The sequence below is a fragment of the Orcinus orca genome, chromosome 18 (genome assembly GCF_937001465.1).
Source record: "Orcinus orca chromosome 18, mOrcOrc1.1, whole genome shotgun sequence".
Lineage (NCBI taxonomy): Eukaryota > Metazoa > Chordata > Mammalia > Artiodactyla > Delphinidae > Orcinus > Orcinus orca.
This window is the reverse complement of record NC_064576.1, coordinates 78,051,287-78,077,210: the sequence shown is the minus strand read 5'-3', so window position 1 is coordinate 78,077,210 and position 25,924 is coordinate 78,051,287. Positions and strand designations below refer to the sequence as shown.

The 25,924-nt window shown below is 40.7% G+C and overlaps 1 protein-coding gene across 8 annotated transcripts in view; it reads right to left on the bottom strand.

Moving 5' to 3' along the window:
• Positions 1 to 7,922: 7,922 nt before the first annotated feature.
• The window catches only part of LOC101270167 (zinc finger MYM-type protein 5), a 42,118-nt gene continuing 24,116 nt past the window's right edge, over positions 7,923 to 25,924 (bottom strand). For 3 of the 8 annotated variants that reach the window (XM_033409453.2, XM_049701258.1, XM_033409454.2), the window contains 4 exons: positions 21,428 to 21,713; positions 20,569 to 20,731; positions 19,057 to 19,269; positions 7,923 to 9,554 (listed from right to left, as the gene is read on the bottom strand). In XM_033409453.2, the coding sequence (XP_033265344.1) occupies positions 8,796 to 9,554; positions 19,057 to 19,269; positions 20,569 to 20,731; positions 21,428 to 21,713 (1,421 nt within the window). In that variant the 3' untranslated portion in view covers positions 7,923 to 8,795. The other 5 variants (XM_033409455.2, XR_007473172.1, XM_033409456.2 and 2 more) reach the window with 5 other exon arrangements.

Below are 25,924 nucleotides of genomic sequence, written 5' to 3'. Positions count from 1 at the left end.
AATTTCACCGAAAAAAAAGGCACAGTAAATAAAATTGGCTCACTATCCACACCAAATCAACCAACCTAATTCCATATGTAGCCACATGCGCTGCCTTCCCTCCTGTTACAATGAATGAATGGTCAAAAATCCCCTCTTAGGGCTTCCCTGGTGGCGCAGTGGTTGAGAGTCCGCCTGCCGATGCAGGGGACACGGGTTCGTGCCCCGGTCCGGGAAGATCCCACATGCCGCGGAGCGGCTGGGCCCGTGAGCCATGGCCGCTGAGCCTGCGCGTCCGGAGCCTGTGCTCCGCAACGGGAGAGGCCGCAACAGTGAGAGGCCCGAGTACTGCAAAAAATAAATAAATAAGAGATTTGTAGTTTTCCTCATATAGATCTTGTAGATAAATTGTTACATTTATATCTAAGTATTCATTTGTTTTGGGTGGCAATGTAAGTGGTATTGTGTTTGTAATTTCAAATTCCACATGTTCATTGCTGGTGTGTAAAAACATTACTGACTTTTGTGTATTAACCTTGTATCCTGAAATCATCCATTTACTTTTTTTTTTTTTGGCCATACCACGCGACTTGTGGGGTCTTAGTTCCCTGACCAGGGATAGAACCCGAGCCCCCTGCATTGACAGCATGGAGTCTTAACCACTGGACTGCCAGGGAAATCTCCCCCCTCCATTTACTTTTAATCTATATATGCCTTTATACATTTTTTTAAAGATTTATTTTTTTACATTTTATTTTATTTTTGGCTGCATCTGGTCTTAGTTGCAGCACACGGGATCTTCACTGAGGCATATGGGATCTTCCCTTGCGGTGCACGGGCTCTTTGTTGTGGCATACAGGCTTCTCTCTACTTATGGTGCGCAGGCTCCAGAGCACGTGAGCTCTGTAGTTTGCAGCACGCAGACTCTCTAGTTGAGGCACACGAGCTCAGTAGTTGTGGCACACGGGCTTAGTTGCCCCACGGTATGTGGGATCTTAGTTCCCCGACCAGGGATCAAACCTGCGTCCCCTGCAGTGTAAGGCAGATTCTTTACCACGGGACCACTAGGGAAGTCCCTATGCCTTTATATTTAAAGTGGGTTCCTTATACACAACATAGAATTGGGTCTTGTTTTTTGATCAACCCTGTCTTTTAATTGGTAATCTCTGTCTTTTAATTGGTGCACTTATATCAATGATGTTCAAAGTGATTACTGATATAGTTTGATTAATATATACCATATTTGTTATCATTTTCCATTTGTCGCCCTAGTTCTTTGCTCCTATATTTATACTTTTTAATTGAAATATAGCTGATTTACAATGTTATGTTAATTACTGCTGTACAGCAATATGACTTAATTATACATATAATACATTCATTTTCATTCTTTTCCATTATGGTTTATCATGCTCCTATTTTTGTAGACCACACTTTCTGCCTTCTGTGGTCTTAACTAAGCATTTTATAATTTAATTTTCTCTCCTTCTTAGCATATCAGTTGTACTTATTTTTCTACTTTTTTAAGTGGTTGCCCTACAGTTTGCAATATACATTTATTTACAACTAATCCAAGACCACTTTCAAATAACACTGATAACTTCACAGGTAGTCTATTTTGTAATAGTAAAATAATCCTGATTCCTCCCTCTCATCCCTTGTATCATTTCAGTCATTCATTTCATCCATATACAAGCCTATATATGTATAATTTAATATATTGTTTCTATTATTATCTTGAACAAAGTTATCTGTTAGATCAATTAAGAATAAGAAAAATAAAAGTTTTTATTTTATATTCACATTCCTTCTCCAGTGCTCTTACTTTCTTTATATAAATCTGAGTATCTGACATATATTATTTTCTTTCTCTGTAAAGCACACCTTTCAACATTTCTTATAAAGCAGATTCACTAGCAACAAATTCCCTCAATTTATCTTTGTCTGAAAAAGTCTTTATTTTTCCTTTGCTTTTGAAGGATAAGATTGCAGGGAACAGAATTCTACAATGGTGTTTTTTTTCCTCAACACTTTAAATATTTCACTCCACTCTCTCTTGTTTGCCTTGTTTCTGAGGAGAAGTCAAATGTAATTATAATCTTTGTTCCTCTATTGGTAAGGTGTTTTCTTTCTCTGGCTTCTTTCAGGAATTTTTCCTTTAATTTTCTGTCGTTTGAACACGACATGCCCACGTGTAGCTTGTTTTTGTGTTTATCCTGCTCTCTGAGCTTCGTGGATCTGTGGTTTGGTATCTGACATTAATTTGGGAAATTCTCAGTCATTATTGTTTCAAATATTTCTCCTGTTCCTTTCTTTCTTCTTCCTCTGGTGTTCCCATGACTTGCATTTACACTTCCACAGTTCTTGGATATTCTCTTCTCTTCCCCCCTGACCTCCCTCCTTGTTTCATTGCTTTTCAGTTTTGGAGGACCTTTTGGTTTTGCTTTTGTTGTTGTTTTATTTTTATTATTTATTTATTTATTTATTTATTTACTTATTTATTTTTGGCTGTGTTGGGTCTTCGTTGCGGTGCGCAGGCGTCTCACTGCGGTGACTTCTCTTGTTGCGGAGCACGGGCTCTAGGTGCGTGGGCTTCAGTAGTTGTGTCACGCGGGCTCAGTAGTTGTGGCTTGCGGGCTTCAGTAGTTGTGGCACGTGGGCTCAGTAGTTGTGGCCCGCGGGCTCTAGAGTGCAGGCTCAGTAGTTGTGGCGCACGGGCTTAGCTGCTCTGCGGCATGTGGGATCTTCCCGGACCAAGGCTCAAACCTGCGTCCCCGGCACTGGCAGGCAGATTCTTAACCGCTGCGCCGCCAGGGAAGCCCCGGAGTTGTTTTAAGGTCACAGTTCGATAAGGCCGCAGGCACGGGTCCCGTGTTCTCTCCCCGCTCCCGCAGGCGCCCCCCAGCGTCCCCACCTCCTCCGCCCCCACCACCCACAGGCGGGGCTCGGCCCGCGGTCTGTGCGCCAGCAACCGCGCCCTGCGGCCCCGGAGGAGAGGTGCCAGGAGGAGGGGCGATGCACCTGGGCCCGGCTCCTGGAGCCCCATCTGCGTGATGGGCGGCGGCGCAGAGGCTGGATCAGGGCCGAGGCTTCCAGGGTGGGGTGCGCACTCGCCCCGAGAACCCCGCGGGAGCCTGACCCCTCGGACCCTCCCCTGTGAAAGCCTCCACGTGCCCACAGCAGGCGCGGCACCGCCTTGCGGAGGCACTCGGAGGCCCTGACCAGACAGCGTCCTTCTCTGCAAAGGGAGTGACAATCTGGGCCACCAGGGAAGCCCGCAACTTACGGATAAGCAGAGTTTCACCCACAGAAGGAGGAGGATGCAGGACCATAGAGTTTTTGTTTGTTTGTTTGTTTTTGCGGTACGCGGGCCTCTCACTGTTGTGGCCTCTCCCGTTGCGGAGCACAGGCTCCGGACGTGCAGGCTCAGCGGCCATGGCTCACGGGCCCAGCCGCTCCGCGGCATGTGGGATCTTCCCGGACCGGGGCACGAACCCGTGTCCCCTGCATCGGCAGGCGGACTCTCAACCACTGCGCCACCAGGGAAGCCCTGACCATAGAGTTTTTAAACTTTGATCGGAGCAATTTAGCGGAAGAACACAAAGAGATGCAGTCATTCTTCAGTTAAAGAATGTAATACGAATCTGCGGAGAGTGAAAACGCAGGCCACACCAGCACTGATACGGGAAGAAGCTCTTGGCCTGCAAGCCTGCAGTTCTTGGTCATGCCTTCCGCCTGTCGATGGTGCCTAGATGATCTCACGTGATGTAACCAAGATTGAGAGCTACGGACCTCCCCAAAGCCTCTCAGCACTGCCAGTTACCTTCTTTCTTGAGGGGAATTTGTGGATTTCAGATAAGGATACCTAAATCGTTTTCTGAAACTTATCAGTTATGAACACATAGCCGGGTTCTGCTCGCAAATAAACATGCAAACAAAAATAAGGGAGGCGAGGAAGGTCAAACCAGGTAGAGAGACGACTTACACAAAACCTGGAGTCGTGACAGGGTCTGCCTCTCGGGGAAACAGGAAGTTTAGAAAGCCAAGTCCCTGGAGGGATGGGTAGGAAGGAATTACAGGTGAAGCTGGTCGAGGCTGCTGGGTCCCAATAGTAAGTGTCCTTGTGCCAAGGCGAAAGCTGGTGTGTCCTCTCGAAACCCCCTGCATGTTAAAGTCCTGACCCCAAGGACCTCAGAATGCAACTGCACTTGGAGATGATATTTTAAGGAGGTAGTTAAGTTTAAATGCCTTCATTAGGCGGGCCCCAATCTGATATGACTTAGTATCCTTATGCAAATAGGAGTTTGGGGACTTCCCTGGTGGTCCAGTGGTTAGGACTCAGCACTCTCACTGCTGTGGACCAGGGTTCAATCCCTGGCAGGGGAACTAAGATTCCCATGCCACCCCCCCCAAAAAAAAGTAAATGGATGAAAGAGGATGGCCTGTAACTTTTCTTTCTTGTATTATTCTTGTCAGGTTTTGTTATTTCTTTGATATTCATTCAATACCTTTGTCAGGATGTTTCTGCCCTTGTAAAACAAGTTGTGACGTGCCCTTTTCTTTCTATTTTCTGGGAGTTTATGTTCAAGATGGGTATTATCTCTTCCCTATGGAAGATTTCACCAGAGAAGGAATCTGAGTCTGCAGTTTTCTTTGTGATAAGCCTTGTAATTTCAGAGTCAATTTCTTAAACAGAAACAAGCCATTCAGATTTTCTATTTTTTCTTGGGACGGATGTGGTAAGTTGTTTCTCAAGTGATTAGTCTATCACATCAAATTTGTCAAACTCTTTGACCTAAGTTGATCATAATACTTTCTTACGTTTTTAGTGTCCATAGGATCTCCAGTGGTTCTTCATATTGGTTATTTTTCTCTTTTTTGCTCCCTTGATCAGTTTCAATAGTGAAACTGAGTAGGACCCTGTGCTGCTTTCCTGGGTATAAGCTTCTCCATGTTCCCCACCTTTCGTTTGTAGGAAAAGCTTTGAGCTCCTAAGCCTTCCCCGAATTCCAAAGAGTAGACTCAAGCAGCTAATAATTAGCGAAGTGAGAAAATGCAGAAACAAGTAATAGTAGCTTGAACAACAGTTGAGCCATAAATCAGTTGCAGGACCTCTAGTTCCTCCTCAAGGGATGTAGGTAACAATCTGAGCAGAGCCTTGAGTCATTTCACAGAAACCAGGGCTCCACCACATGCAAACTGCTTAACAAAGTCAGAGACCCAGGCAAACTGGAGCCAGACTGACAGAAATCTGTGTTAAGACCCAACCAATCGGAAGAACCATGAGCTGATCACACACTTAAGACTCTTACCCTAATTTTAGTCTTTAAAAACCCTTACCCTGAAGCCACCAGGTCATTCGGGGCCTTCGAGGGTTGGCTGCCAGGTCTCCTTGCTGGTGCCTTGCAAATAAATGCTACTTTCCTTCCCCACAAGCCGGGTCAGTGGATTGACTGCTGTGCCTCGGGCGGGCGACCCGAGTTCGGTTTGGTAAACTGGAGGTTTACAGTTCTATTAATTTGTAAGCACATGACTTATGAAAGTCTTTTTAACACGCGTGAGTGAGCTGTTTCTCGCATTTCCCGGGTTTCAGGTTTCCCTTGCTCTATCTGTAGGCGTGAACTGGAATAACTGCTCTTCACTCCAAATGTGACTTCCAGGGCAGTGATGCATAACCATCTACTCTCCAAGCTTAAAAGCTCAGCTGCTGGGACTTCCCTGGTGGTCCAGTGGTTAAGACTCCATGCTTCCACTGCAGGGGGCATGGGTTCGACCCCTGGTTGGGGAACTAAGATCCCTCATGCTGTGCGACGTGGCCAGGAAAAAAAAAAAAAACCACAACTGAGCTGCTTAAAAAAAAACCAGTCATAAGCTTTTGAACACCTTCTCTAGTCCAGAATATCACACCACTGTTTTCCCAAACTAACTTCTCACTTTCTCAAAAACAAAGACTTGCATATGTGGCTCAGATTATCCTTTCAACTCTAGTTAACTTCTCAAATTCTTAATTTCATCCTAACGTGGTCACACTTTATAGTTCAACATTATAAGAGATATGCTCCACTTCTCAAATTTTGTACTTCACGTTGTCTTTACCCACCACCTCTTTCCCTACGGCCTACCGCTGATGCCAAGGAGCTGGAGTTTCAACCTGAAAGCAACGGGGAACTTCAGGGCTTTGAAACAGAAGTGATACGACCTAAAATAATACAGCGTCACTCCCTCCACCAAACTTGACTGAGCTCTTTGCTCCAATTACTCATTCACTTCTCCATCCTGTACAGCGAACTATAACTTATACATACACAGTGGCTATTAGCAACTCTTACTTGACTACAGTACTGAGTAAGGGAGGGACAGGGGATCACAGGAAGAAAATGGCTCAAGGTAAGAGTCTTTTTTTTTATTCTTTATTTTTTAATAATTTATTTATTTTATTTATTTTTGGCTGTGTTGGGTCTTCATTGCTGCATGCGGGCTTTCTCTAGTTGCGGGGAGCGGGGGCTACTTTTTGTTGCTGTGTGTGGGCTTCTCATAGTGGTGGCTTCTCTTGGTGTGGAGCACAGGCTATAGGCACGCAGGCTCACTAGTTGTGGCGCACGGGCTTAGTTGCTCCGCAGCATGTGGGATCTTCCTGGACCAGGGGTTGAACCCGTGTCCCCTGCACTGGCAGGTGGATTCTTAACCACTGCGCCACCAGGGAAGCCCCAATGTAAGAGTCTTAAATACAGCAATTTTGAAAATCTGAGGTTTATGAAAAAAATTCAGTTGTGCTCTGTGAGATGACAAAACCAATAACTTGCCACTTCTTGAGGGCTGTTATTCTGAATTGCCCTTCCTAATTTTTGATATTAAATTTGTAGTAGGAGATAATTTTTTTCTAATGCCTTTTCTCAGTGAAATTAAAATGATGGAAACAGACCTTGGGTATGTCCAGATCAGAGGTGACAAATCCTGCAGCAGGTGAGTGGGGGACGGTAAGCAGGACTTTCACTTACTGTTTTCTTCCTTCCTTAAGGTGAGTCCATACTAATTTTACAATGTGAAAAAAAGAGCTAGATAAGGAAAAAAACTAAATGATTCACCAGGCTAGAGAGATTTACTTTTATCATCTTCTGAATTTACAGTTAACTTTTTCTTCAACATCTCATTATGAAAAATTTCATACACATCAAAAAGTTGAAAGAAATTTACAGTGAACACGGATAAACCCAGCACCTACATCTTTTGAATTTTTCACATTTTACTCATTACCACGTGCCTCATAGGTGTGCCTGCAGTATGCTGAAGAAATAAAGAGGTTAAAAGTTGAGGATCTAATTTTGTCTTCTCAATGGATAAAGTGGCCACTGGTGGATTTCATTAGTTTGCTCAGATACACAAGCGTCTATCTAAGACAATCACATAACAAATCTGTCATTTGATTAACAGGTAAGTGTTCATGGAATAACAGGCACAGGAACCATTTGCAGAGGGACTTCAGAACTGGATATGCTCAGAGTGTCCCCACAGGCCTCTAGAGGAGGCTGGATTTTGGAAACACCCCAGAGCCCCATTCAGACCCAAATATGAAAGGCTGAAATGGTCCAGCTGTCAGAAAACAAAACGGTTATAAACTAATGAGAATGATCTTCCTGGTTATTCCCCAAACACTTTTCTGCGCTGGCCTCGCCTAGAGAGTCTGCAAGCGCTCCCGTGTTGGCCCTACCAAGGACGCATCTCGATCTGCTCAGGCACCGCTCACAGGAAAAGCCTTGAAACAAGTGTATGTAAGGATGGGATACACAACAGAACTGCTGTCAGAAACCAGAAACAAAGGGAGAATTAGTCAATACATGGTGAAGGGAACACTGATTAACCAACTGAAAAAACTGACACCCTTAATTTTCGTAAGTGTATTTTTCTTTCAGATGAAAAGAAAAAAATGCCGCAACACAAAAAGGTTAACTTACTATATTTTTATTTTAATATTTCTTATATTTGTACCAACATAAAAATAGGTATACACTCTTTATGCTTATAGTTTTTACATGACAATAAAAGCTAAAACATTTACAAATTAAGTTAAAACAAAACCAATAAAACACAAAATTCATCACTTTAATCTATTTAACATGACAAATGATGCTGCTTTGCTCAAATAATAAAATAACATTTTGCCCAAATGAAATGAACCGTAAGTATTTGGTTTAACGGCAGAAAGCGGCAGTCTCAGATCCCGTCTCTCTCTGAACAACAACGCTTGTCCACCTAAGCACCTTGTTCCACTGGTACTGATAAATTCAAGTCTTTCCCTCCCTCTTTCAGAGTATTAGCCACACCAGTCAAATGTCAGCCCTGAAGTGCCCAGTTTATTATTTATTTATTTATTTATTTTTTTGCGGTCCGCGGGCCTCTCACTGTTGTGGCCTCTCCCGCTGCGGAGCACAGGCTCCAACGCGCAGGCTCAGCGGCCATGGCTCACGGGCCCAGCCGCTCCACGGCATGTGGGATCCTCCTGGACCGGGGCACGAACCCTCGTCCCCTGCATCGGCAGGCGGACTCTCAACCACTGCGCCACCAGGGAAGCCCTGAAGTGCCCGTTTTAAAAGGTGTGAATTGAAAAACTGAAAAGATCAACAATTGCCTTCACTGAAATCGGCATTAATCACTACAAATCCAGTTAGCTTTAGAATCTGGAGCAGAAACCATCTTCACTAGTTACTTGCTATGATACTTATTGCTAATGAGCTGATGAATCACTCCGTCTGGGAGCCTCAGCACAGAGGCACCAACTGTCAGGGTACAGGCCTGAGTAAGTGTGCGACCTCATCATGTCAGATCAGGTCTAAGGTGTACAACAGCTTCACGCCCTCCTTTCCCATGTTCTCCTGTAATCTGTGTTCCACAGTTTTACTTTTTTTCAAATCAGATTTTAATTTTGAATATTTAACACTATTGTTGATGTGCATTTCACTCTCCTCATGTTTGCTAAGAATATGTGATAAATGCTGCCAATCTTTGCACCCATTCTCATTCTTTAGTTGATTTTTTCCTTCCCCAAAGAGTTTGCAATATAGACAAAACACAGAATCTTTCGAGGTCGAATAAAGTAACCAGGATCTAGTGGTTTTTTCACCATTTGGAAGAATTCTTGTATAGTAAGTTTCTGAAAACTTCCTCCCTGTACTGTCCTTTGGAAAGTTAAAATTTCTCACTTGAGGTGGATCATTTTCAACTAGAGTGTCCCTTTCTTTAATACTCAAAATTCGGGGCCATGTACCCGGATCTGCAGAAAGCACAGCTGGTATAATGGAGTCTTCTGCTTGTTTCTCTTCCAGTTGCTCTTGAAATTTATCAGCTATGGTTGACACAGAAGGAGGTAAATTCACATCCTGTTGGACCAATGGTGTATCTTGGCTACATTCTGCTGAAACTTGTAGTTCTGAAGTCTTTTCCTTTTTCACTGGTATTCTTTCTATTTTTTCCAAAAGTATATTCAATGACCCATACAATTCTCTTTCATTTTCTTCTCTAACAGCATTCCTTTTTCTGTTTTCTGATGCTAGCACTTTTTTTGAGTTTGTTTCCATCATCTGAGGAAAAATAGATTACAATTTTATTTTAAATTATTAACACTGAAAAAAATTAATGTATATACAAATGCCCAATAAGCACATGAAAAAGATGCTTATCATTAATCATCAAAGAAATACAAATCAATACCACCACATACCCATTCACACCCACTAGGATGGCTGTAATGAAAAAAGAGATGATGACAAGCATTAACAGAGGTGTGGAAACACTGGAACCTCCTCGGGAGCTGGTGGCCATGTAAAATGGTGCTACTGCCTGGGAACACAGGGGCAACTCCTCAAAGTTACCAACAATGCAAAAATGAAGACATATGTCCACACAAAGACTTGCACAAAGTGTTCACAGCAACACTAGTCACAGTAACCAAAAAGGAGAAGTAACAATGTGGTGTTATCCATACAATGGAATATTATTTGGCAATAAAAGTTAAGCGCAGTAAAGATATATGCTATGACTTGGATGCACCTTGAAAACAGTTATGATATGTGAAAATCCGTCACAAGGTACCACACAGTGTATGACTCCATCCCATGAAAAGACACATTAGCTCTCTGGAGTCAATAAAATAAAAATGCAAAAACACAGTCAAAATAACACAGGTGCATACACTGTGAAGGACATCCTGCTAGCTGTAACATTTTAGTACAGGGACCACGGTATCCAATGGCGCTCAAGGAACTAAGAGCATTGTTCTGATTCAGTCCCGAACGCAGACACAGCGCTGAGCTAAGAGAAGCAGGAGTGACACGATCAGGTTTGTGCTCAAGAAAGACTGCTCTGATGGCACAGCCGTCTCCGGTGCTCAGGAAGGCCGGGGTACAGACAGGCCAGGAGGCTGGGGGGCAGTTTGGGCAAGAGGGGAGGGCGGGCACGTCGAGGGTGTGGTGCTGGAGACAGCGCCGGGAGAGGGTAGGGAGTAGAATATGGGTTAGCTGGTAACTGAGCGGCTCTGGGGATGAAGACAGAGGAGCAAACATAACCGAAGTTTCTGCCAGGATGGGGGAAGTTTCTGACCGGATGGGGCTGTTTACTGATTTGGGAAACAAAGAAGGAAAGCAGGTTTGGAGTTTCAGTTTTAGACACAGAGTTTGAGATACCTGTGGAACATTCAAATGGAAATTAGATGGATGTACTAGTGTGAAACTGAAGAAATACGATCTATCGATATATTCCGGAAGTCATCAAAATATGTATTCACTGAAACTATGGGATTGGATTAAGACTATACCAGAAGAGCATATTTAAGAAGAAACAGAAGGCCAAGGACTGTTACAGTTATTTTTTTTTTTAACATAACCAAACCCAAGCCTTGGGCTTATTTCTTCCCTTCCTGAGTTTCTCGGTAGTGAGTAGGCAGTCAAGTTGTTATAATTCCCCACACATCTAAGACTCATCATCCTGGAGATCACTAAATCGAATCCAATGTAGATCCTAGCCTCAGGGAACTCATGGCGTTCGTATAATTAAATGTTGGTATCAGATGCACTAGAGCATATATACTATGTACATTTTTTTGGCCACACCACGCGGCTTGCGGGATCTTACTTCCCCACGTTAATTAAGGTTTCAGGTGTGAGGTCAAATCTAGCTGTGTGACTTTCGGTATGACACTTCTCTGAAATTCAGTATCTTTAACATAGTTCAAAGGTTTTATTTATTTGAAATTGAATATACATTTAATAAAGAACATCAACTAATGATACCTGGCTAATTAAAACAAATAATTAAACTAATTAACCCCCCCCGTTCCCAGAAGTTAACAACTTTCAACATTTTTAGCTGATTCTTTCCGTGTTCACTTCCAAATATCAAAATAACATGTTTGTATTGCTTTTACTGATTTTTCTTCCCAGTTTTAGGCATCACTATTGACTTCTCAATGAGGAAGATGCACAATTAGTTCTCCTTCTCACTGTGCTTATCACACACACTCACTCTCCAGCCACCTATTCATCCTTTTTCAACTCTGGCACCACTGATACTTGGCCAGATAATGCTTTGTTGTGAAGGCCTGTCTGGCCCCCACTCAGTGATGCCAGGAGCACTCTCCCAGTTGTGATAAAAAAAAAATGTTGGAAGACCTTGACAAATGTCCCCAGGGGGACAAAATCACCCCCCATTAGGTCAGTGGCCAAGACCCAGATTCCATCTTTACACTGATGACTGTGCATGCTATTCTGAGATAAGCCACTAACTGATAAGCCAGTTTTTCCTTAAGGTCCTCATGTATCACCAAGGCTTTCTATCGTGAAGGCCTGCCACTAACCACTTATAAACACTAATGTGGTACGGGGAAAGCACATTTACAAAACTTCTGTATTATACAGAAATATCATTCCTGTGCTTGCCAACTGCTTATGAGCTATGTACATGACTGACACATGCATGGTAGAAGACAAAAAGACACTTTTGCGGGGGGGATCAGAGTGGCAGTCAGGATAGTTATTCCAGCAATTCTGAATAAGTGGCTGCTGCCTGTTTCGACTATGTTCACTTTCCCATTTGTACCCCCTCCGGGGTTCGTTTAAAAGTAAAGACTGATAAGCTATGAGCCATCCTTACGTTCTTCAGAGGGTAAGCAGTGTATCTGTCTGAAGTTTATGAACTCATTGTGCTTAACTGAGCAAAAGCACAGAGCCTAAGCAGGTACAGGTCAATCATCCACACACACATACACACCCACGTACAAATATGATGACCTAAGATGGTTACTTATTACCAAAGCAGAGAGTATTTTTTTAATTTAACCTTTTATACCCAAAATATTGTCATTCAACATGTAATCAATATAATTTTTTTTGAATTTTATATACAGCAGGTTCTTATTAGTTATCTATTTTATACATATTAGTGTATATATGTCAATTCCAATCTCCCAATTCATCCCACCACCACCACCACCCCTGCCACTTTCACCCCTTGGTGTCCATACGTTTGTTCTCTACATCTGTGTCTCTTATTTCTGCCCTGAAAACCGGTTCATCTGTACCATTTTTCTAGGTTCCACATATATGAGTTAATATACGATATTTGTTTTTCTCTTTTTGACTTACTTCACTCTGTATGACAGTCTCTAGATCCATCCACGTCTCTACAAATGACCCAATTTCATTCCCTTTTATGGCTAAGTAATATTCCATTGTATATAGGTACCACATCTTCTTTATCCATTCGTCTGTCTATGGGCATTTAGGTTGCTTCCATGATCTGGCTACCGTAAATAGTGCTGCAGTGAACACTGGGGTGCATGTGTTTTTTGAATTATGGTTTTCTCTGGGTATATGCCCAGTAGTGAGATTGCTGCACCATACGGTAATTCTATTTTTAGTTTTTTAAGGAACCTCCATACTGTTCTCCATAGTGGCTGTATCAATTTACATTCCCACCAACAGTGCAAGAGGGTTCCCTTTTCTCCACACCCTCTCCAGCATCTGTTGTTTGCAGATTTTCTGATGATGCCCATTCTAACTGGTGTGAGGTGATATCTCATTGTAGTTTTGATTTGCATTTCTCTAATAATCAGTGATGCTGAGAAGCTTTTCATATGCCTCTTCGCCATCTGTATGTCTTCTTTGGAGAAATGTCACTTAGGTCTTCTGCCCATTTTTTGACTGGGTTGTTTGTTTTAATATTGAGCTGCATGAGCTGTTTATATATTCTGGAGATTAATCCTTTGTCCATTGATTCGTGGACAATATTGCAAATATTTTCTTCCATTCTGAGGGCTGTCTTTTCATCTTGTTTATAAAAGCTTTTGCACAACAGAAGAAACTAAGTTTCATTAGGTCCTGGTTGTTTATTTTTGTTTTTATTTCCATTACTCTGGGAGGTGGGTCAAAAAAGATCTTGCTGTGGTTTATGTCAAAGAGTATTCTTCCTATGTTTTCCTCTAAGAGTTTTATAGTGTCTGGCCTTACATTTAGGAATTTAATCCATTTTGAGTTTATTTTTGTGTATGGTGTTAGGGAGTGTTCTAATTTCATTCTTTTACATGTAGTTGTCCAGTTTGCCCAGCACCACTTATCGAAGAAGCTGTCTTTTCTCCATTGTATATTCTTGCCTCCTTTATCAAAGATAAGGTGACCATTTGTGCGTGGATTTATCTCTGGGCTTTCTATCCTGTTCCATTGATTTTTGTGTATGGTGTTAGGGAGTGTTCTAATTTCATTCTTTTACATATAGTTGTCCAGTTTGCCCAGCACCACTTATTGAAGAGGCTGTCTTTTCTCCATTGTATATTCTTGCCTCCTTTATCAAAGATAAGGTGACCATTTGTGCGTGGATTTATCTCTGGGCTTTCTATCCTGTTCCATTGATCTATATTTCTGTTTCTGTGCCACTACCATACTGTCTTGATTACTGTAGCTTTGTAGTATAGTCTGAAGTCAGGGAGCCTGTTTCCTCCAGCTCCGTTTTTTTCCCCCTCAAGACTGCTTTGGCTATTCAGGGTCTTTTGTGTCTCCATACAAATTTTAAGGTTTTTTGTTCCAGGTTTGTAAAAAGTGCCACTGGTAATTTGATAGGGATTGCATTGAATCTGTAGTTTGCTTTGGGGAGTATAGTCATTTTCACAACATTGATTCTTCCAATCCAAGAACATGGTATATCTCTCCATCTGTTTGTACCATCTTTAATTTCTTTCATCAGAGTCTTATACTTTACTGCATACAGATCTTTTGTCTCCTTAGGTACGTTTATTTCTTAGGTATTTTATTCTTTTTGTTGCAATGGTGAATGGGATTGTTTCCTTAATTTCTCTTTCTGATCTTTTGTTGTTAGTGTATAGAAATGCAAGAGATTTACGTGCATTAAATTTGTATCCTGCAACTTTACCAAATTCATTGATTAGCTCTAGTAGTTTCCTGGTGGCATCTTCAGGATTCTCTATGTATAGTATCATGTCATCTGCAAACAGTGACAGTTTTACTTCTTCTTTTCTGATTTGTATTCCTTTGATTTCTTTTTCTTCTCTGACTGCTATGGCTAGGACTTCCAAAACTATGTTGAATAACTGTGGTGAGAGCGGACATCCTTGTCTTTTTCCTAATCTTAGAGGAGATGCTTCCAGTTTTTCACCATTGAGAATGATGTTTGCTGTGGGTTTGTCATATATGGCCTTTATTATGTTGAGGTAGCTTCCCTCTATGCTCACTTTCTGGACAGTTTTTATCATAAATGGGTGTTGACTTTTGTCAAAAGATTTTCTGCGTCTTTTGAGATGATCATATGGTTTTTATTCTTCAATTTGTTAATATGCTGTATCACATGGATTGATTTGCGTATACTGAAGAATCCTTGCATCCCTGGGATAAATCCCACTTGATCATGGTGTATGATCCTTTTAGTGTGTTATTGGATTCTGTTTGCAAGTATTTTGTTGAGGATTTCTGTATCTATATTCATCAGTGATACAGGTCTGTAATTTTCTTTTTTTTTTTGGTGTCTTTGTCTGGTCTTGGTATCAGAGTGATGGTGGACTCATAGAATGAGTTTGGGAGTGTTCCTTCCTCTGCAATTTTTTGGAAGAGTTTGAGAAGGATGGGTGTTAGCTCTTCTCTAAATGTTTGATAGAATTCACCTGTGAAGCCATCTGGTCTTGGACTTTTGGTTGTTGGAATATTTTAAATCACAGTTTCAATTTCATTACTTGTGATTGGTCTGTTCATATTTTCTACCTCTTCCTGGTTCAGTCTTGGAAGGTTATACATTTCTAAGAATTTGTCCATTTCTTCCAGGTTGTCCATTTTATTAGCATAGAGTTGCTTGTAGTAGTCTATCTTAGGATGATTTGTATTTCTGCAGTGTCTGTTGTAACTTCTCCTTTTTCATTTCTAATTTTATTGATTTGAGTCCTCTCCCTCTTTTTCTTGATGAGTCTGGCTAAAGGTTTATTAATTTTGTTTATCTTCTCAAAGAGCCAGCTTTTAGTTTTATTGATCTTTGCTATTGTTTTGTTTCTATTTCATTTATTCTGCTCTGATCTTCTATGATTTATTTCCTTCTACTAATTTTGGGTTTTGTTTGTTCTTCTTTCTCTAGTTCCTTTAGGTGTAAGTTTAGATTGTTTGAGGTTTTTCTTGTTTCTTGAGGTAGGCTTGTATTGCTATATACTTTCCTCTTAGAACTGCTTTTGCTGAATCCCATAGGCTTTGGATCGTTGTGTTTTCATTGTAATTTGTCTCTAGGTATTTTTTAATTTCCTCTTTGATTTCTTTAGAGATCTCTTGGTTATTTAGTAACATATCGTTTAGCCTCCAATATGTTTGCGTTTTCTACATTTTTATCCCTGTAATTGATTTCTAATTTCATAGCGCTGTGGTCAGAAAAGATACTTGATATGATTTCAATTTTCTTAAATTTACTGAGGCTTGATTTGTGACCCAAGATGTGATCTATCCTGGAGAACTTTCCATGTGCACTTGAGAAGAAAGTGTAATCTGCCGTTTTTGGATGGAATGTCCTATAAATATCAATTAAATCTATCTGGTCTATTTTGTCATTTAAAGCTTGTGTTTCCTTATTACTTTTCTGTCTGGATGATCTGTCCATTGGTGTAAGTGAGGTGTTAAAGCCCCCCACTATTATTGTGTTACTGTCGATTTCCTCTTTTATAGCTGCTAGCAGTTGTCTTATGTATTGAGGTGCTCCTATGTTGGGTGCATATATATTTATAATTCTTATAAATTCTTCTTGGATTGATCCCTTGATCATTATGTAGTGTCCTTCCTTGTCTCTTGTAACATTATTTTAAAGTCTATTTTATCTGTATGAGTATTGCTACTCCAGCTTTCTTTTGATTTCCATTTGCATGGAATATCTTTTTCCATCCCCTCACTTTCAGTCTGTATGTGTGTCTAGGTCTGAAGCGGGTCTCTTGTAGACAGCATATATATGGGTCTTGTTTCTGTAACCATTCAGTGAGCCTGTGTCTTTTAGTTGGAGCATTTAATCCATTCACGTTTAAGGTAATTATCTATGTGGATGTTCCTATGACCATTTTCTTAATTGTTATGCATTTGTTTTTGTAGGTCCTTTTCTTCTCTTGTGTTTCCCACTTAGAGAAGTTCCTTTGGCATTTGCTGTAGAGCTGGTTTGGTGGTACTGAATTCTCTTAGCTTTTGTTTGTCTGTAAAGCTTTTGATTTCTCTGTTGAATCTGAATGAGATCCTTGCTGGGTAATCTTGGTTGTAGGTTCTTCCCTTTTATCAGTTTAAATGTATCAGGCCACTCCCTTCTGGCTTGTATTCTGCTGAGAAATCAGCTGTTAACCTAATGGGAGTTCCCTTGTATGTTATTTGTCGTTTTTCCCTTGTTCTTTTCAAGAATTTTTCTTTGTCTTTAATTTTTGCCAGTTTGATTACTATGTGTCTCAGCTTGTTTCTCCTTGGGTTTATCCTGCCTGGGGCTCTCTGTGCTTCCTGGACTTTGGTGGCTATTTCTTCTCCCATGTTAGGGAAGTTTTCGACTATAATCTCTTCAAATATTTTCTCAGGTCCTTCCTCTCTCTCTTCTCCTTCTGGGACACCCCCTATAATGCAAATGTTGTTGCGTTTAATGTTGTCCCAGAGGTCTCTTAGGCTGCCTTCATTTCTTTTCATTTTTTTTCCTTTATTCTGTTCTGCAGCAGTGAATTCCACCATTCTGTCCTCCAGGTCACTTACCCATTCTTCTGCCTCAGTTATTCTGCTACTGATTCCTCCTAGTGTATTTTTCATTTCAGTTATTGTATTGTTCATCTCTGTTGTTCTTTAATTCTTCTAGGTGTTTGTTCTTTAATTCTTCTAGGTCTTTGTTAAATATTTCTTGCATCTTCTTGATCTTTGCCTCCATTCTTTTTCTGAGGTCCTAGATCATCTTCACTATCATTATTCTGAATTCTTTTTCTGGAAGGTTGCCTATCTCCACTTCATTTAGTTGTTTTTCTGGGGTTTTATCTTGTTCTTTCATCTGGTACAAAGTCCTCTGCCTTTTCATTTTGTTTATCTTTCTGTGAATGTGGCTTTCCTTCCACAGGCTGCAGAATTGTAGTTCTTCTTGCTTCTGCTGTCTGCCCTCAAGCAGAAGGTAGTTTTGACATGTACTCTTTTGAAACGATAACGTGACTGCAATCTTCTATAAGCTGCACCCAAAAGCTTTGTTAAATATGAGGCATAATATATACAAAGAAGATAATAAAGATAACATAAATAAGCCTTCCTTGCAAAAACTAAAAAAATCAACTATGGGTATCCACTGTTTCCTCTACTGTGTAATAAGCCTCGCACTTCAGAGTTACTTTTCCTTAAAAGCTAACCATTTAAACCCTCGTCCAGTGAAATGGGGTTAAGAACATTCCTGGTTTTACATTGAGGATCCATGTTAAATTATTTTTTTTTAATTAATATTTGTGTGGGATAATCTGAGGTCTGGCTTATTTATGTCCATACCAACAAAAAAATTGTTCCAGCACCATCTGCTGAAAAAAATCTTGCTATTCCCATCCAAATGATTTTGTACTTTCTTCTAAAATCAACTGACTGTATTTGTGTGGTTCTATTTCTGGCCTGTCTATTCTATTGATCTATTTGTTTATATGCCAATACCATACCACTTTGATTACTATGGCTTTTTAATGTCTTTTTTCCCAGGTTTACTGAAGTAAAATTGATAAAAACTGTACAAATTTATGGTGTATGATGCGATGTTTTGAAGTTTTTAATGTCTTGAAATCAGGAAGATGACACTTCCTTAATCCCTACCTCACACCATACACAAAATTAACTTGAGATGGATCACAGATGTAAACATAAAATCTAAAACTAAAAAGCTTTAAGACAACATAGGTAAATATCTTCATAACCTTGGTAGGCAGAGTCCCTAAACAAGACACAAAAAGTACTAACCAGAAAGGCAAATAGTAAACTGGACTTTATCAAAATTTAAAACTTGGGCTTTTCAAAACCAACATTAGGAAAATGAAAAGACAAAACATTGTCCAGGAGAAAAATCTTCTAAACACATTTATTTTACAAAAGATATGTATCCAGAATATATAAAAAGAATTCCTACAACTCAATAATAGAAAGACAATCCAATAAAAAAAGTGAGCTAAAACTTGGATACTTTACAAAAGAAGATATATGAGTGATGAGAAGGAACAGTAGTTATCAGGAAATTAAAACCACAATGAGATAATCATTTCATACCCACTAGAATAGATTAAATCAATACAGACAACACCAAATTTTGTTGAGACTACAGAATAATTGGAACTATCAAGTTGTCAGTGGGAGTGCAAAATGGTAGAGAAAAGAATTACTCATTGCAACGTCTGCAAAACATAAAGACTTAAAACAAGCTTACTTACAACAATTAATTTTAATACTCATTTGAGTATGAGATGAGAGACTGACAGAAATGGAACCATATGAGATTCTAAGATAAATATGCTTCATGTAAGCTAACAAGGGAGAAGTTACTGCAAACTTGATCATTTAAAACTCATTAAAAAAGAATTACCTGTTTATATTCGTTAACACAACTTTGGCAGCAAAATCTCATCTGCTGACCTTCAATGACTAGGAGATTGTTTCCAGCACCTTTGCTGGGCAGGTACTCCCCACACTGCTCACAGCAATTCATCACTAGACCATTGGCCAACCTGTACTTGTTAAAGCACTGGTTACTGCACAGCTTATGTGTTACATTGTTAACGCTGACTTCATGCCGAATCTAAAAACAAAAACCAATTTATTAAATAAATGAACTGGATTAGCACCATACACGAGATACCTAGTTTTTTCAACAGAAATAAAGAACCTTTAGTAATTTCTCAGTGGATGAAACATTCACGTAAAAGACTTTACAAAAGCACATTTCACTATTCTTTCATTTTTATCTTTGATTTCTTTGTAAAATTGTGCTTTGATTTTATAAAAGGAAAAGTAAGATTCATAGAACAAAAAGCAACAAAATCAGACATTTTAGAATTACAGGGGCTTCCCTGGTGGTGCAGTTGTTGAGAATCTGCCTGCCAATGCAGGGCACATGGGTTCGAGCCCTGGTCCGGGAAGATCCCACATGCTGCAGAGCAACTGAGACCTTGCCCCACAACTATTGAGCTTGCGCTCCAGAGCCTGTGAGCCACAACTACTGAGCCCACGTGCTGCAATTACTGAAGCCCTCGCGCCCAGAGCCCCTGCTCTGCAACAAGAGAAGCCACCACAATGAGAAGCCTGCACACCACAATGAAGAGTAGCCCCCACTTGCCACAACTAGAGAAAGCCCATGTGCAGCAACAAAGACCCAACACAGCCAAAAACAAATTAAAGAAATAAATTTATAAAAAAAAATTACAGGAAATGGTTAGCAGGTTTTGATATGACCTGCTTAAAAATAAGTGGATTGGGAATTTGTAGGTATTATAAACTTCACTGCCGTAGAAAACTGGGGTGGGGGGTGGGCGAAGGGAACCAGTATCACCCACATTCAGGATGGAGTCTGTATATACCTAAGTTCTTGCTTTGCTCAGCTCTATGGTAGCTAAGATAAAATTGTGTCTGGGATTTACACGGCTTCAGGGTAATCCAGACCAAATTCAGTTACCAAAGACCATGTTAAGTGGGGAGTCCCTGGATGCCTGGGAAGATGGCAATACCGCCTAAGAAATGTGAAGTGACCTACATACTTTCACTCCACCTGTTCTACGTGTTCTTGTAGGACTGGTTGTTTCCTTCATGTCCTGAACCTACATTTTCATTTACTGTGGCTAATAAGAACAAAATCCACCATAAAACTATTGCTCTCTTTATGAGTACGTTCAGTTCCACACAAATGGATGATTACCCCCCATACTATGGGGTGGGACATTTGTTATGAGACAATTCTAACATATGTTTATTCTTCCCTTCAACTTCACTGAGTAGATTCAAGACTCATCCATTAGGTAGATGGCAGAACATATAATAGCACCTAAAAGTTAAAATTATCGCTGTTAACCTAGATAATAACTTAAGATATAAAATCACAGACCTCTGTTAGTTTACTGCAGATTGTACATCTTGATTTATTCAGAACTCTTTTTCGAAGATTCTGGTTATTTTCATAGGGAGACAAAGACGTACCACAAAATTTTTGGAAGGATTCACTTGACTCCCCTTGAGGAACAAGAGTAGCCTGTTTTGCAGGTGCACCTCTGAAACACAAGGGATAGACACAATTTAAGAACACTGCATTCTTATTTTTTGGCCATGCTGAGTGGCTCATTTCCCCCACCAGGGACTGAACTCGGGTCATGGCAGTGAAAGCCCAGAATCTTAATCACTAGGCCACCAGGGAACTCCCTAAGAACATTGCATTTTAATAAAAGTCAAATATATATGAACAATAATTGACATTTTTCATTTTCTCATGATTTAATCCTAAGAATCAACTATAACTTTTGGATCTAGAAAAATCCACATTTTGGTTTAATTGCTAACAGTTCCTAAATAATATGGCAAGATATTCAGAGATAAAAATATTTTGTTGTCACAGGTTATGACCTTTAGGACCTTGCCACAGGTTATGACTTCTAGAAGCATTCAAAAAGGGTGTTAGCAACCGGGTAGAACCAAGGTAGAGGATGGGGAAGGGGGTGAGGCAAAGGCAGTGGTGGGGTAGGGCTGATTTATTTCTATACCTAAACTCTATTTTCCTGCCAAGAGTAAGTACAATACAAATAACCCACAGCTCTGACATATGCTAGGACAACTCAAGCTCCATAAACTTGAAGAAACCTGTGCATCAATTCTATCCATGAATCTTCCGCAACTCTCTAAGTACATTCAGGACACAAATTCATACTGCCAGTATCCAATCATATGGAAGCATGTTGAAAGGTACGGCTTACTTTTTACATGTCACCTTGCGTTTCTTTGGAGTACGCTTATGAGAGAAGGAAGAGAGGCAGGTGGTAGAACAGAAGAGGTGAGCTGATCCTTTTCGCTGATAAGCTGTCTGTCCCTTCTGTAAAGGCTTTTTGCAGTTTGCACAAGTGATTTTAGCTGGTTTAGTGGGTTGCTGTTGGACAGAAGGCTGGAAGATCTGTTTAGGAAGTGAGTCCACTGGTGATAAAGAATCCACCCCTGGCTGTTTCTGATTACGGGGAAAGGATGCTGACTGCGAGATCCAAGAATCTTGAAAAATAAAACACATAAGAAAAGTCACGGAACAGTTAAAAACTCCCATCAGAAAAATATTTAAATTTTTCATTTTGCACAAGTCTAAGAGAATAGTGAGGAAGCCTTGCTGTACAACCCCAGGGGGACTCTCCCCTTTGTACTCTAAGTGAATGATGCTCTATTGTGCCAAAACTGGAAATGGCGGCCCCGGAATTGTGCAATGCGGTAGCCAGCATCTCCAAGTCAGACCCTCTGTGCTAGAGATTGTGCAAGTAATTTAAACTAGGTCTTGGTATTCTCAGCTACAAATCACAATGATACCCAACCTATTAGTGTTATGAAGACTAAATGAGAGGGACTTCCCTGGAGGTCCAGTGGTTAGGACTCTGCGCGCTTTCACTGCCATGGCCCAGGTTCAATCCCTGGTCAGGGAACTAAGATCCCACAAGCTGTGCAGCAGGGGAAGAAAAAAACTACATGAGATAATGCATATAGTAAAGCATTATGTTCTGTACACAGGGTACTTCCTAAGGTACTTTTTCTTTTCTAAGAGAAAAGTATTAATACATTATAAAATAAAGCAAATATACAAATATAAAGATTATAGTCTGGTGTATGATACCCATTTTCATAACAGCTTCCCCCCTAACATTTTATTATGAAAAATTTAAAGCATATAAAGCTGAAAGAATTTTACTGTGAAAAATATGTCCATCATATAGATTCTATACTATTTTACTTTTTGCTTTATCACGTTTTCTATTTATTCACCCCGCTAAATAATCTATCTTCTCTATGTATTTCAAGTAATTTGTAGATACTAGTGCACTTCCCTCCAAAATACTTGCAAGTACATGTAATTTAGACATAGCATCTTAAGGCAACTCTGTCTACAATTACCTGCCAGCCTTCTAGACTATTTCCCAGGCATTAGTGTAGGTGGTGGATTACACAGGAGACCCAGCTTTCCTACCTTCACACGGGGACTCCATCGTATATTACTGTTAGCTTCAAAATGGTACAATATTATGTACAGGTAATAGTGCCTCTCAAACCTTAACATGCATACGATCACTTGGGAATCTTGTTTAAACAGAGATTCTAAATCAGTAAGTCTAGGGAGGGGCCTGAGATTCTGCATTTCTAACTACCTCTTGAGTAATGTTGAAGCTTTGAGAAACAAGGCCCGAGAGCACTGAATTATTCTGTCATCTCTCTTCAAAAATAGCTTTTGTCGTTAGGTAAAGGTCTATGGCCCCTCCACCTATTATAGCTCTAAGCGCCTCTCATACTACCACCAACACTAACAACTCTGTTTTCACTTCTAAATTCCTACCCATTGCTGCTTCTAATTTTGTCCTTTTCCAGATATTTTTATCTTAACAGGCAAAACCAAAACAGAACAAGTAACCAAAGGAATTCTTTCACTCCGCAGAAAGATACGCTGGCAAATATGAAGTATATACCATAAAGTTTTGTTTTTGTTTTTATTTTGGCCGCGTCACGCAGCTTGTGAGATCTTAGTTCCCTGACCAGGGATCGACCCTGGCCCCACAGCAGTGAAAGTGTGAAGTCCTAACCACTGGACCACCAGGGAATTCTCTGGGCTTTTTTTTTTTTTTTTGCAGTACGCGGGCCTCTCACTGTTGTGGCCTCTCCCGTTGTGGCGCACAGGCTCTGGACGTGCAGGCTCAGCGGCCATGGCTCACGGGCCCAGCCACTCTGCGGCACATGGGATCCTCCCGGACCGGGGCATGAACCCGTCCCCTGCATCGGCAGGTGGACTCTCAACCACTGCGCCACCAGGGAAGCCCTGGGCTTTTTAATTTTGTACACTTACCCATACTTAAAGGGGATAGAGTTATATATAATTATGTAAAGTGAGACATCAACTATACTGCTCAATAGATTCTGCAGGGTTTTTTTCACTTTAGCATTGGTGCATACATAAATAAAGCAAATGTTTTCTTTGTTTATACTGCAACTATTGAATTTCTCCTAATTTCAAAGTTTCTTATTTCATCAAATTCTTATTTTATCGTGTTAGTGTCTACAGGCTAAATAAAACAGGGTCCCCAACCCCTGGGCCTGGGACCAGTAGCAGTCCAAACGAGCACAGCTTCACCTGCCACCCCCCATCCCCCCATCGCTTGCATCACCTCCTGGAACATCCTCCACCCCCCACCGTCCGTGGAAAAACTGTCTTCCACAAAACCAGTCCCTGGCACCAAAAAGGTTGGGGACTGCTAAAATAAAAGGTCTCTCAACCAAATTCTTCCATGCTCTATCCCCAGAATAAATTTTAAGAGAAGGGGCCCAGAAGGATTTAATCCAAATCCCTCCTTATATGCAAGGAAAATTAAGGCCTAGAAGCTAGAGGTGATTTGCCCAGAATTCCAGTAAGTACCAGACCCACTATGTGAGTTTTAGATATTCTTTTTTATTTTATTTATTTACTTATTTTTTGGCTGCATCAGGTCCTAGTTGCGGCGTGCGGGCTCATTAGTTGCGGTGTGCGGGCTCTCTAGTTGTGGCGCGCAGGCTCCAGAGCTCACGGGCTCAGTTGCCCCGCGGCATGTGGGATCTTAGTTCCCCGACCGGGGATCAAAGAGGCACCTCCTGCAATGCGAGACGGATTCTCAACCACTGGACCACAAGGGAAGTCCCAAGTTTTACAGATTCTTGATTTCTTCCTGCATCTAAACTCTTCTGCCTAAAGAACAACCTTTTAGTATTTCTTTAGTGTTGGTCTGCTAGTGAAGTTACTTCAGTGTCTCAGTGGGGTTTTTAGTTGTTAAAGAGTAACACATACACATGAAGTTTATAATCTTAAGTGCACAGCTCAATGACCATCTTCACAATGAATATGTACTTCTATGACCACCACCCAGATAAACACACAGAAAACTTCCAGGATTCTCATGTCTTTTCCACGCAGTCACTCCCCTCCTTTCCCACAAGCCATCCATATCCCCACTTCAAAGATAAGTTCTGCCTTATTTTGAACTTCGCCTATGAAATCACGTAGTATGTACCCTCGTCTCAACATCTCATCTGTTTCACTCACACTGAAGGTAGTTGTTCATCTGTTTCCATTGTTGAGTATTCCATCGTGTGGCTGATACTATTTATCACTCTACTGCTGATGACATTTCGATTGCTTCCAATTTTTTTTTGGTGGGGGGACATCAAAGGTTTATTGGGTAGGGGCTATTGGGTTTATTGCCCACAGCAAAAGTTCCTGGAGAAACACCCCACTGTGTACAACAGACAGGAGGCAGGACATGGGAGCAGTCTTTGCTACTCAGGGGAGAAGGAGGCTACCATCTACAGGTGGATGATTGCTTCCAATTTTTGACTATGATTTCTCTACATGTCTCTTAAGGGTCTCTTGCGTATTTATCCTGCTCAGAATTTGTAAAGGTTCTCGAATTCAAGGGTTGATGTTTTTCTCCATTTTAGAAAATCCTCAGTTACACCTCTTCTGCCTCATTTCTTTTTTCCTCTTTCTGGGACATTAATTACATGTCCTTTTCATCAAATGTCCTAAGTCTCTTACATTCTTTTCTGTATGTCCCCCTTTTGGTTCTGACTCAGTCTAGATAATACTCTGATACATATTCCAGTTCATTCACACTCTCTTCAGCTGTGCCAAACCTACAGTTAAAATGTAGACTGTCTGATACTCCTAGTACCTGCACCCCTTGTGGGTTCATTTCTATTGTCTGCTTTTTCTCTTATTTCATTACATGGCCTGCCTCCTCATATCCCTAATAGTTTTACATGAAAAACTGAAAAAAAAACCTGAGACTCTGGATTATGTTAGCATCCCCAATCCAAAGGTCGATATATATATATTTTAAATCAGTGTCCGTCTTTGTTGGCCCCTGTGAGTCTGTTGAAAGTTCCCCTTAGATTCTTAGCAGCCTTTTCTGGAACTGAACACATACCCGTTAGAGAAAAGCAACCCCAAGTAAGAGATGACTCCTCTGAGGCTCCTTCTCAGATATGAGAAACATTTTTTTAGTGTATTTGTAGCTCTGTGATGCTTTCGATATTTTATATGTTTTGTCTCCCTGTCCCCCATTATTCTCTGCAGGAGGGACAGGAGTTACCTATCGATTATTAAAGTCTATTATTATCAGAAGAAGAACTTCCTAGAATCAGTATCATAGCCAGAAATGTTTATAATCCAACAAAAATACAACACAGATGCAAGAACAATT